The sequence below is a fragment of the Diadema antillarum genome, unplaced genomic scaffold (genome assembly GCF_040938485.1).
Source record: "Diadema antillarum isolate AM-2024a unplaced genomic scaffold, OU_Dant_1.0 scf00000164, whole genome shotgun sequence".
Classification (NCBI taxonomy): Eukaryota; Metazoa; Echinodermata; class Echinoidea; order Diadematoida; family Diadematidae; genus Diadema; species Diadema antillarum.
In genome coordinates this window covers 1,135,521-1,148,993 of record NW_027271053.1, presented here as the reverse complement: position 1 = coordinate 1,148,993, position 13,473 = coordinate 1,135,521, and the positions used below count along the sequence as shown (strand labels likewise).

Here is a 13,473-nt window from a genome sequence, read left to right as displayed (position 1 = left end):
GTTCAGAGACCTTTTGGCATCATAATCCATGACAAGTAATAATGAAATGGTGTTACTTAGTAGTATTGTCCTTTATTTTTCTTTCCTGCCTGTGCTAACTGATGCAGTGCTTTCATAAAGAATGATAACATACTTCTAGAAAATTTCCCTTGAAACCTTGAAAATGAATGATGGAACAGCCAATTTATGATAATACCAATTCAGTTATCAAACTAAGTGATAAAGATTAACATGCTTTGCTTTCGCTCTGATTGAGAGACTAACATTAACAATGCAAGTAAAACATGAAGGATGAACTCTCATTCTGTGCTGCCAAAGTAATGGATTGTTTAAATTCAAATATTGATTGACTATGGTTACCATTATCTCATCTCATTTTCTTTGTTTCAGTGGGTGACATCATTTATGCCGATCTTGGCATCATGAATAGAAAGAGTAAGTATGGTTATCAGCATTCACTCTTTTTTTTAACGTTGATTGTTCTTCAGGATGGTTTTCATTTTTGAGGCACAGTTTCACAAGAAAAAGTACTTTCAACTTTTTTTAATTGTACAAAACACGTAGCAGTTGCCTGAACTTTTTTACAATGCCCAAGTTTCCTGAACTTACATACGATATGCACATGATTATGCATAGTTGGGTCCACAAACGAAGTATCCGCGTAGTACGTTTGTAACTGTGTTTATCTCATATCAGTGACCTAATGCTTGTTCATCTTCTTTTCTCTTCTTTTTTTTTCAATTCTGGATACCACAGGGATATTTTGCAAGCAGAAATGACTTCAAGATTTTGTTAATCTGTCTCTCGAGACCAACTCTGCAGTGATGCAGGTTTTTGTAGCTTTTTGTTCTTATATATGCCTCTGCCACATCATGAGGCATGAGTGTCGCATGAGGCATTATGTTTTCTAGCTGTCCATCCGTCCGTCCTTCTATCCATCCTTCCATCCGTACATGTATCTGTATGTAATCAATTTTGTGGACAGCATAACTGAAGAAACATTTAAGGTATCCAAATGAAATTTGGCATGTGTATGTATGAGTGGACGAAGTTGTGCCTATCACCTTTGGTTGCACCTGCTCAAGGTCAAATGTAAATGTTCTAACAGATAGAGATTCTCTGGGAAAGTCTTGGGCTGTGGAGTCAGAGGACAAAGGTCAAGTGAAAATGCTAAAATTTTACTTTTTCCCCACATCTCGGAAAGAGATCATGGTATACCATCATGAAACTTAGTATATTTGCATGCAATGCCTGACAGTGATTCTGTTGGGAATTGTGGGCTATGTGGTCAAAGGTCAAGGGTCATAGATCAATTTAAAATGCTAAAATTCTAGTCATTTTAATCACATTTTTTCTCCATACCTTGGAGATAACTCAACACATTAACATAATAATTAATTCACTTGATTACTGCAGGGAAAGGTTTTGGCCATGGGGTCAGAGGTCAAGGAAAAAATGTTCAATTGGCACAAATATTTTCATATTTTGAAAAGAGCTCCAAGTATTGTCATGAAAATGGGTGTTTTATACCAATAAGTTATTATTTGAAGAATCATGGGCCATTGGGGTTCAAGGGGCAAGGGTCAAAGGTCAAGTGAAGATGCTAAAATCCCTAATTCCAGCTCTCTTAAACAGTTTAGCCATCCATCCAAATGAAACTACATATTTCAAGGAAAGAAAACACTCAACACAATGACAAATGTGTCATTTTGATTCTATGCCAGTTGTGTGAAATTGTCATTTCACTGTTCTCACATTGTCAAGACATACTCTAGACCCGTCTGGAGAACCATGCATTATGGTGGAGGCATACCAGTCAATTACAGTGTATACAAGTTGCCATAGCGACATTTCTTCTTTCTTTAAAGTCTGTGAATACGAATGGTTTGTTCACGGTTGTCATTGTTACTTGTTCGCTCAGAATTGATTTTTGTGTTTCACTGCAGAAACCGATTGTCAGGAATCTGAGATCGGCACCAATGTGCGCTCAACTTTCGACGTTAATTCAAATGTGGTGTCAGAGCTCTTGGCAGCCTTGTCTGCAGAAAACGTGGAAAACTTCCGCCAGTTGTGTAAGCTGCCTTAAAATACCTCAAATTTATAATGTTTATCTTGTTTTAGAGGGGATGGGTTTGAAGGAGAAGAAGTTAAGCTCATAGGGCAATTGTTCTGTAGTTGAAACACAGTGTTGTCCTATGATGTTCTTAAGGTTGTGCATGATTTGGAGAAGTTTCCACATAGGCCTAGCGGGTTTCCTATTGGGTGGTTTGCATGGGCCAATACACCATGGCTTAAGGCTGTGGTTTACCCTTGGGAACAGTGACTTAAGAAGTGTTTGAGATATCACATTTGATACATATGGGTAAGTCAGTTGTATCACAAAACATCCTACCATACAAACATTTTGTATTACAGCCTAAAATATAAGGAGATATTACAATTTTTCTCTATAAACCATAACTGTGGACGGTTTAGTGTACCAGCAGTTTCATTATAACTATTGTTCCAATTTTTGTATGTTTAACAATACTTAACTTTGATTATGCTGATTCAAACTTTTACAATGGTTGTTCCCATAACTCACATTTTAGAACTATTTTGAAGCACTAAAGCTGGATTTTTCTTTCATCTGTGAATGGTAAATACTGCCTGTAAGCAGGAGTACCACTGAAATAGGAGAAACACTTGTCACCTAGACCCCTCCAGATTAAGCAGCAACTACTCCATTACATATTATCTCTGTCATTATATCATTGATTATGCAAAATATGTTTTTGATAGGCTGATGTTGTTTTAAATAATTAGATATGAGCAGTCTAAGTTTTCTATCGTCATTATCATCATTATCACCATCATTCAAGGTATGGTATAATTTGGGTTGAGATTCACAAGGATTCAGGTTCTAAAACTGCTGTGAGATAATTAAAAACATCTAATATGAAATATTGAAAAGTATACAATCCTAAGAGGAATTAAAAGTCTATTAATTGAAAATGGGTCTTGAAGTGGCTGAGATATCCAAAAACATAATCATTCTACTAAAAGGTTGGACCCACCTTTTTGGGAGACCACTTGGTTTTATATATATATATATATATATATATATATATATATTTATTTATTTATTTATTTTTCAGCCATTCTTGAACCGATTTTCATCAAGTAAGTTTGAATACCTTTTGAAATTGTATGCTCTTAATTATTTAGTAAGTGGTTTCTAATTATCTCGCAAAGTTAAAATTAGAATTCCCAATCTCAACCAAAGCTATATCATCCCTTTAACATTGTCTTACAAGTGCTGGATAGATAGACTAAGGGTGGGTTCGAGTGCTCTAAAGCAAACCAAAGCAAACTGAACCAAAGCGTTCTGTACCGAACTGTGCCAGTTTTGGAGCGTTTGAGCGCTCTGTCGAGAAAGCGTACCTCACAAGTTATTTTTAGAAAAGGTCACACATTTTTGTAGCAAGAATGTCATCCACCTGGCGCTTGAACTACTTACAGCTGTCCCCAACAATGAGAGTTATGTTTTTGCATTGTGACGTACACGCATGATACGCGTGTGCTTTACAGCGGACTTTTGGTACGCTTTCAGTACGCTTTTGGAGCACATCGGGAAGTGGCCCACTTATGGCTCGGTACGGTATGGTACAGTACACTTTAGGAGCGTTCGAGCGCTCCTCTGGCGCGGGTACGGTACGGTATTACAGTGCGCTTTAGGAGAACGCTCGAACGCACCCTTTAGTATCCGTCAAACTTGTTTTTCCTTGCTCTTCCAGTCCCTCAAGACAAGAGTGCCTCCAGTTACGAGTGTGTTCAGTTGGATGGGAAGTGGACCGCGCTTCCATTTATTGCAACTAGTGAAGATGAAGCAACCCTGCGATCACTATTAGGTGAGCTGGACTAATCTTCCCATATCTTCCGTCACTAAATTCAGCCTGTAAAAAAAAAAGTGGCTGCGAGTTACCTCACACTTGGCCAGCAAAGAATTTGCTGGCGTTGTAATAAAATCAGATTGATGGTTGATGGGTTTAAAAAGATTGTAGGGGTGCCACATATAGGCAATGAACTGTCGATGAAAATTTAATCGCTGCAAATCATCCCTGTCAGTGTACGTGGTAGAATAATTGTCCTAGCGACATGATGGGACAACAGACACCCCCACACAAATGAGAGTAAAGACTCTAATAGCAGATCCTCTTATACCATGATAAAATAGGCAATGGAAAGGGGATATGATGGCATCAATAGACAAATTTAAGATGAAACTGAAATGTAAGAAACAGGAAAAGAAACCATTAACTTATGTAGGTGATAAAGACTAATAATAAAACTTAAATATACATACACACATACATACTCATTGTGTATGTGTATATATATCAATCTATCTATATATGTATATATATTTACATAAATGTAATAGAGAAAGAGAAGGGGATTTGTCTTTATATATGTTCATGATGTTTGTATACATGTATGTAGTGTATTTACATTTGATTTTGACACTGTGACCTTTAAAACCTAATTATCATCAATACTCATTATCTATGTTAAAATCATGACTATATCTTCCTCCCCCCCCCCCCCCACAAAAAAAAAATAGCTGTAGATGAAACAGCCATGCAGCAGTTCAGCGTGATTACGTCCAACGTTACCGCATCTGATGGGTCCCTGCAGGAGCCATTCAGGTTGCCATACGTCCTCATCAAAATGGGGGCTAATTACTACCTCTTACTAGGTAGGTAATCACATTGTAGGAACTTCTTTATTTCCTCCAGATAATCCATGATCACCACACCCACTTTGTGCATGTGTGTGTTTGTGAACTTGTGCGATCATGCTTTTTTGTGTGTTTGCTTGTTTGTATGATTTTTCTTTTTGCTTTTGAGGACCATTTTGTTGCTTCTCATTGCAAACTGCATGTATTTGCCACTTGAAGTACATGGTGTAGAATCAAGCACTAAGTGGTAGTTAAGTTTTGAAACTAACTTTGGGTATAGGCATCACAAGTTACGTGGAGTAAGTGACTAAACGGCATTAATTTGTTTGATTTAACTGATGCTAGGGAAGCACGATCCATTCTTTCATTCATTCTTAAATTTTCTATTTCGCACAGAAACATAAATTCATCTTTTGAACAATGCATTCTATGTTTGTATTTTGTATGTCATGATTTTTACTTTGTTATGTGCAGTAGAGTATATTGTTATAGTAGCTGCGCTATATAAATGTTCTTATATTCTTCTTCTTATTATTATTTTTTTTATTGTTATGTACATATATATTATATATGTATATATGTATCTTTTAACAAAGCATTTTTACAGTACAATGTACAATTAATGAAAATTTATTAGTGTTGGCAAAATATCTAAAGTACAGTGTACATTGTATATGGAAATGCTGGAAATGGGGAAGGATGCTGAAAAGTAATACTTGAAGGATGCATTCTTGTACATGTATGTACAATAGGAAGCAACCACAAGACTGCTTAAAAGTGAAATCCAGTCCAAATATAAGTTAGTCTGATAAAGAGTAAAATATTACAAGTTCAATGGAAAAATTTGAGCAAAATCGGATAAAAAATAAGGAAGCTATGACGTTTTTATGTTTTGTTTTTGTTGTTGTTGTTGTTGTTTTTTTTTTTGGGGGGGGGGGGGAAACAGTTCTTGAACAGTCAGCATGTATATGCAAATGGCAAAGTGAGCATGTTATTCCCTCACAACTTACCATATACAGACCGTAGTTTGTACGTAAAATTTTGAAATTTCCAGTTTTTCATTCAATCACAATTATGCTTTAGGCTCGAATCCTCGTATATCTAACTGATCATTATTCTGAAGTAACTCAACCAAGAATAACATGTTTCATACTTCTATGACAAAAACATTGAATTTTTGCCATTTCTTGTACATGATCAATGGAAAATTGTGAGGTATGACAAGGTTAGCTCACTCATTTGCATATTCATATCAACTGTTCAAAAACTTGCAGAAATTAGCAAAACTTCAAAATGTCATAACTTCCTTATTTTTCATCCGATTTCAGTCAAATTTTTACCATTGAACTCGTAAGATTTTTCTCTGTTTTTATCAGACTAACCTATTTAAAGTTGGACTGGATTCCCTCTTTAAGTTCCCTCCAAAGGCCTAGGCAGTGAGAATAAAGTACCTGGCATAGTGGCACAGTTAACCACAGTCAGGGACTTGAACCCAGGACCTCTTGGTTGATAGTCTGTTGTCTATCCACTTAGCTATAACAGCTCTTAGGTTGATAAGGTAGTGGAAGCATTGTTGATTATATATACCATTAGAAAGTGTCATTTGTGCCATACAGTAAAAGTTTAGCACAGGTGTCACAAATGTATCATGAATTGGGAGAAAAAACCATTAGCTAGCTAGCCATGCACTTGAAAGTTTCAAGGATCAGGCCAAGAAAAAGAATGAGCTTTTTGGCACGTACCTACACAGAAAGGACAGATGCTTATTTGTGTCATTGTTTGTTTGATTGTATGTCTGTTGTTTTGGTTGCCCTTGGTAGCTCTTAGCTCGTGCCACGCCTACTCATACCTTGGCCTCAAGAAGTCTGGTCTGTACGTCATAGATCCCGATGGTGCTTCTGGGGTGCTGAAACCATTCCTAGCCCAGTGTGATTTCAGCCATAATGGTAAGAACAGAGATGTCCCTCAAGCACAACATGAGCTAGCAAATGGTCTCCATTATACCCAGGGTATACCATCTTTAGTGTCAGCATTTTCTCCTAAAGGGCCCAGTATTTAATTGTTATATACTTGTAGTTGTAGGCCTGCTTATAGTGCAATGTGCCTTTTGGTACACTTGCCGCATGAGAGACTGTGCACAGTGAGTATTAAATCCCATCTTGTTCAAAGATGTTTGCTCCAGAAAGAATTTAAACCCAGAACTTTGTGTTTCAAGGTCTAAATTTAGAAGCACTTGTTTAGCATTCCACGATACATGTATATCCATGCCTTTTGTGTTTGTTGTTTTGTTGTTCTGTTATTTATATGTATAGGCCTATAGCGGTAGGCCCTACTTATAGCCAGAATTCGAGGATGGAGCAAATAGATACAGGACTGACTCTCACGCAATTCACCAGGATGAATTTTAAATGCCTCACTCTTATGAAAAAGTTCTCACAATGAACCCCAAATCAAATTTAAAAAAAAAGAAAAAAAGAAAAAGAAATGCCCCCAAATCCCTGATAATCCAAACATTCAATATGCCCTAGCCAAAATTTTCGAGATTTTCCCACAGGCACACTCTCTCTATGCGTGTGTTGAAATCTTTACTGAAGTATGCACTAGAGTGTACCATTTAAAACAAAAAATTTTCAACGGCTCCCGCAAGGGGGATGGGGGTAGGGTGGAGAAGACACTCCCCATCCACACCATCACCTCTTCTGCACTGTCACTTACTGATCGATCAAGTTTGATTACTCACCCCCAGATTGTCTCACTCCAAACTTTCACTCAAGGTTGGCAGCCCAGTATAAGATAGGTACTTTGAATTTAATACACCAGCAATACGATGGGGACTACAGTACTGGTTGATATGAGGATTCAGCTTGTAATGTTTTGTGAAATATATGTACAGTTGAACCTCTCGTATCCGGACAAGTCGGGACCGGGGCTCATCCGGATAAGGGATTTGGCCGGATACGGGAGACTCAATGCTTTATACATGTACATATACATACACATGTACTGATGTAGCCCATTGTAGTATCACATGTAGTAATGTGTATACTGCAACCTTTTCATTGTTGAACTCAGTAACAGACCCCAAAATAGAGGTTCGTGTTTGCAAGAATGAAATCATTTTCTTTTATAAATTCTTATAAAATTTATAAGATTTACCTAAATAATTATTAAGAAATGTATCAAGTATATGTAATTCATTGTGTTTGTGTAGGAGATCTCAAGGAGTTGGGAATCCCCCTTTCCTCCCGTAATTATCAAAAAAAAAAATAAATCACGGCGAGATTGCGTCCGTATAATAGAGAGACCTGGATAAAGGGAGGCCGGATAAGAGAGGTTCAACTGTACTTAGAAACCACTTTGTGAAATATTAAAGAACATACAATTCTAAGGGGAATCAGAAGTTTTATTTGATGAAAATTGGTTTTAAAATGATTAAGATATCTAAAAACAAGGAAAAACAAAGAGCTCCTAATAGAAGTCATGGCCGCAGTGAATTTTATTAGGAATGCTTTTGGGATATCTCCGCCATTTGGAGGATAATTTTCATCAAATAAACGTTGATTTCTTCTTGAAATTACATGCTCTTTCATATAGGAGGTTTCTCATTATCTCACCAAAAATGTTATAAACCTGAATCCTCACTCAACCAGTACTGTACTGCCCCTTTGATTTGATTAACTCTTCACACTGAATGCCTGTTGCCTGCAGGTGGAGGTGGATATACCATCGTCCACCATAACAAAGAAGCCCGCGGTGAGGTTAAGATGATGGAGGATGCGGGAACATTCCAGGTCTCGGTTGCCTACAATCACCTCAGCATGGACCAGATGCGGGGCATCATAGAAATGGCGGAGAGCTGCGAGCAACGGTTTGAGTACCAGTGCTACAGTTCGGTGCTGAACAAGGGCGATGAGCCAATCGGTTTGTGGATCTCCCACGATGGCAGTCATATGTACAACTGGGGTAGAGCCGACGGGGCTCGTGGCTGCCCGTGTGCAGATAATAAAGGTAATGATGGCCAACTTTCTGTCTTTGTTACCCTACATGATCAGCTTTCATTCTCTGGACAACTTACAAGGATCTGAGTGGTTTGTGTAATATGCTCATCCTCCATCTGTTAATCAACTGTCCATTTTCTGTCTTTCATCTTTTTAAAATGCTACACTTCACCTGTAAGGCAGTAAGGTAATGACGTTGATGATGACATTGTTGATGGTGGTGTTGGTAGTGATGATGATGACGACGCTAATGTTGTATGACAATAAAGTTTTGGTTGTAATGATGCTGTGAATGATAATATTAATGATGATAATGTTTATGATAATGATGTTGATGGTGATAATGAGGTTAATGATGATATTAATTATTTTTATGATGGTGGTAGGATGCTGTGGATGATATTAATGATAATGATGATGCTAGTGGTGATGTTGATGTGATGATGTTAATGTTTATGATGATGACATTGATGTGGTGAAGATGATGTAGATGACATAAATGATGATATTGTTAGTGATGATAACGATATTGATGATGATTTTGACCTTCATTATAATGATAGTAGAGATGATGATCTTCATGATTATGATGATATCGATGGTGATCGTAATGACGATGATATGATAGCATGATAGTTGTGATGATGATGGTAGTGGTGATGAGAGTTGATGATTGTGGTGGTGATGTTGCTGATATGTTGACATTAATTGTGGTGATGTTGACACTAATGAAGATGATGTTAATGATAGTGATTTTGATGGTGATGATGGCATTAATGATGATGAAACTGATAATGATGATGATATCAATGACAACCTGCCACCCCAGAAGAATTTGTTTAAGTTGCTTGCAGTGAGCACATTCAAATTTTCTGTATTTTACTTACGTTCATTTCTAGTTTTCCATTGTTCTAAATTGTATACTTGCATTTATGTACACATGTAGCTTAACCCTAGAAGGTCCAGGGGTTGAATCAACCCTCCTTGACATTTTCTGCGACCATTCTGCCGCGCAAAATGTTTTGACCATGCCGCTCGCTTACTTTTTACGTTCAAGTTTGGCACATCTTATGACACCATTTTCACAAAAATCGGACATACTGATATGGTGCTGCACGACCTTTTATACATGCTTGTCAGACCGAAAATGGCTCAAAAACGAAATTTTGTGTCCAAAGTCTATGCAAATAGTTTTCTCACCTTATTCAAAAAGATATTATTTTCACTTTCAATGGCTGAAATCAATTAATTTTAGTATAATTATGTTTAAGATTTTGCATTTATGTAGCGCTTAAAGAATGTTTCAAACATTGCGGTCATTGTGATTTAGTTTTGACAGCTGAACAAATTTATCACATTTCGATTTGCTGAGTTATCTGTTAGCCATGTGCAAAAATAAGATACTACAGTGCCGAGTTGTCAAATGATATCATTTTTAGTCTTCTGAAACAATTCATCCACCTTCTTCATTTCATGCTCAGCAACTTCTTGTTGTTATTACTTCTACGATTGTTAGCAGTTGTGGTAGTGATATTATTGCCCTATATCTTATTCTTGTTATCATCATGTTATCATCATAAATCATCATCTTCAAATCTTTGCACAATCCACAGTTGCATTTTTGAAATTGTCTTCATTTTTTTTTCTCTCATTATCACCAGGCAGTGAGTGATGACTTAAATGATCCCCTTGATTTGATGTATAGATATCTATCTCTGAGGCCATTATCCTCGTATGATCTCTTTTATTTCTGTCTAATATTTAGAGTTGCTTAATTTGTCTATTGAACAACAGGTACATGAGATTCTATGTTCACTTAAACAGAGTATGCATAAAATGTGTACACTTTATAATTATACAGGGTATGCATATAATAACACGTCCCGCTCATCTTCATTTTACATTATCATTGAATAATGATATTGAATTACTCTCTTATCTATTTCAACTGTTAGATTCAAATAATATTGTACTCGACTAGTTTGTTTAATTGACATTGTATTACATCTACATTGTATGCTATAATTAAGTACACTGAACAAATATTTATGCCCGGGACTGTGTTCAGTATGCTTGAAACTTTGCAGGGTATACCACAACCAGGCAAACTGATCGAGGTGAAAACCAAACAGTTTTTCTGGAAAATCTTACATTTATGTAAGCAGTAAGGAATATGTGTCATCAGTATCATCATGGTCACCTGCACACGTTTTTTACATGCTTTGTCTATGGGAGAGCAGGGTGGTGAGGTGTGGGCCCCTTCATTTAATAGCTAGTGCACATGAATTCTGCATTGTTCACATTTGACTACACACACAATAGCTGCAAATTTCCGGTGTCGATCATTGAACTTTTAGTTCCATTGGAATCTTCAGCATAATTTTTCCTTTATGTGAGTGGGATTTCATATAATTTCCGTGATGTAATGTTATTTAAACATACATAAACATTTAATAACTACAGTGTATGACGAGGGTCACTCAAGCATACTACCACTGTCATTATTATTGTTGGTCTTCATCCTGCCTTCATAGAATGTGGCAGTCCGAACTTGCTGTGCAAGTGTGACTCCAACAAACCGATGTGGCAGAGTGATGAGGGCATGCTGACGGACAGGAACGCGCTGCCGGTGACGAAACTCGGTTTCGGTGACGTCAGCGGTGACAGCGGCACAGAGATGGCAAATTACACACTGGGTCCACTCAACTGCACAGGAGACAGAAGTGAGATATGAACCCGTTCCATATGGGAACCTGGTGGCCTGCATATTAATTCTATGGGCATGTCAGAATTCAGTATGGAACGGGTTAAGATGATATTAAGTGCTTTTGAAGGGGGGGGGGGGGGGGGGGGACACCGTGATGTATTACCCGGGTTATCCGGGACCATGTGGCACTTGATCATTTTTTAGCCATTAAAGGAAACCGAAGCTCGAAGAGTAATGTACGTGGGTTGAGTGAAAGAAGCAACAATAGTAGAACACATCAATGAAAGTTTGAGGAAAATGGGACAATTGATGCAAATGTTATGAATTTTTAAAGTTTTTGGTGTTGGAACTGCTGGATGAGGAGACTGCTAGAGATTATGAAGTATGCGTGGATAACAATATAAAGAAAACATTAATGGACTTGATCATTTTTGAGCCATTAAAGGGCAAGTCCAAGCTATTTTGCACCAGTAACGCATGGGACATCACAAGAAGATTTAGCCCTATATTGCACTGTTAAGATTGAAGCTTCATATGTTAGGCTGCTTTCGATAGCTAGTATGTATCTTCGTTCAAAACAATAGAAATAATGAGAATCGCGCATTCAGTATTTAATTTATGCAAATTTATTCTCCAGTAACGCGTGGGACCAGAAAGATTGTCCGTTTTTTCTTCTTTTACTTTTTATCTCAATTATTGTGAAAATACTTGGTTTACTATGAACATTACAAACATCTTTTTCTATAACAATAACTGTACCTGAAACAAAATATTTCAGAAAAAATCATGAAACTGTTTTCTCTCAAGGTCAATTATAAAAAGATAGGTATAGTAACGCGTGGGACAAGTAACGCGTGGGACATTTTTGTCACTATGAATATTGTGATGTGAATTGCACATTTACTCAGAGAAACTTTAATATGTGGTACCAATTATCTAAATAGATGTATTTCTAATAAATTCTTGCAAATTTCAATGATTTAGACCCTCGAGAACAATAGATATAATAAAAATATGAAATTAAATGCCTGTGTTATCCTTTATTTTTTGACATTTGACTTTGAATGTGACCTTGAAAATAGCATGTAATGATCTTTTGTGAATTATTTATCCAAAGTGGAACTTTTCACCAAATTTCAAGTCAGAATTCAGAAAATTCCAAAAAATCCCTCAATAATATACACATTTCCCATAGAAGACTAAGATTTAGTACACTTCCACTGGCTTGTACACAAATCATCCCACGCGTTACTAAATTTTAAGTATGAGATTAAGTATGAGATTTATCAGACAAATTTTTTCTCTCTTGGATATGATTAGGTCCATTGTGAATTTGTTCTTTTGCAAGTTTCAAGTCAATTAAATCATTAACTTTTATGCAAATGAGAAATAATCATGCCGTCAATCCCTCGTTTGAGGCGAGTCCCCAACTGGGGCATACCCAAAGTGGGGTGCGTACATTTGTCGTTTGGGAGTTGGGAGTCGAAGGACTTGTCCATTGCAAATAAACTTTCTGCTCAGGCGTGACAAACCTGGAGGCCAAGCCAGGGTTTGATGACTCCAGCAGCTGTCGTATTACGTAAGAGCATGATAAGGATATCTGCCTGTGGCAGACCATTCAAAGTGAACTCAATTTTCTCTATCCTTTCTAAAGTTTTCAATTTTATATTCTATTGAGAAATTCTATGGTCATCCATTTTACATTTCGAACGAAAAAAATTGACCCGTAAATAACGAAAATACAGGAATAAGAAGGAGAGCATTGCTAGTTTGCCGGTGCTGACAATGTGCTATTTGGCAGTGAGTTACAACGGGGAGGTGAGACTACCTCCCTGGTTACAATCAGCCTGCTGACTGGATCATTGAGAAAGCAGCTGTCGTATTACGTTAGAGCATGATAAGGATATCTGCCTGTGGCAGACCATTCAAAGTGAACTCAATTTTCTCTATCCTTTCTAAAGTTTTCAATTTTATATTCTATTGAGAAATTCTATGGTCATCCATTTTACATTTCGAACGAAAAAAATCGACCCGTAAATAACGAAAAT

General features: G+C 37.0%; 1 protein-coding gene across 1 annotated transcript in view; it reads left to right on the top strand.

Moving 5' to 3' along the window:
• Positions 1-4,620: 4,620 nt before the first annotated feature.
• LOC139722374 (uncharacterized) overlaps positions 4,621-13,473 on the top strand; it is an 89,908-nt gene continuing 81,055 nt past the window's right edge. The window contains exons 1-4 of the mRNA XM_071633681.1: positions 4,621-4,738; positions 6,541-6,666; positions 8,429-8,728; positions 11,253-11,441. Coding sequence (XP_071489782.1) covers positions 4,621-4,738; positions 6,541-6,666; positions 8,429-8,728; positions 11,253-11,441 — 733 coding nt within the window. The remainder of the gene's footprint in view (positions 4,739-6,540; positions 6,667-8,428; positions 8,729-11,252; positions 11,442-13,473) is intronic.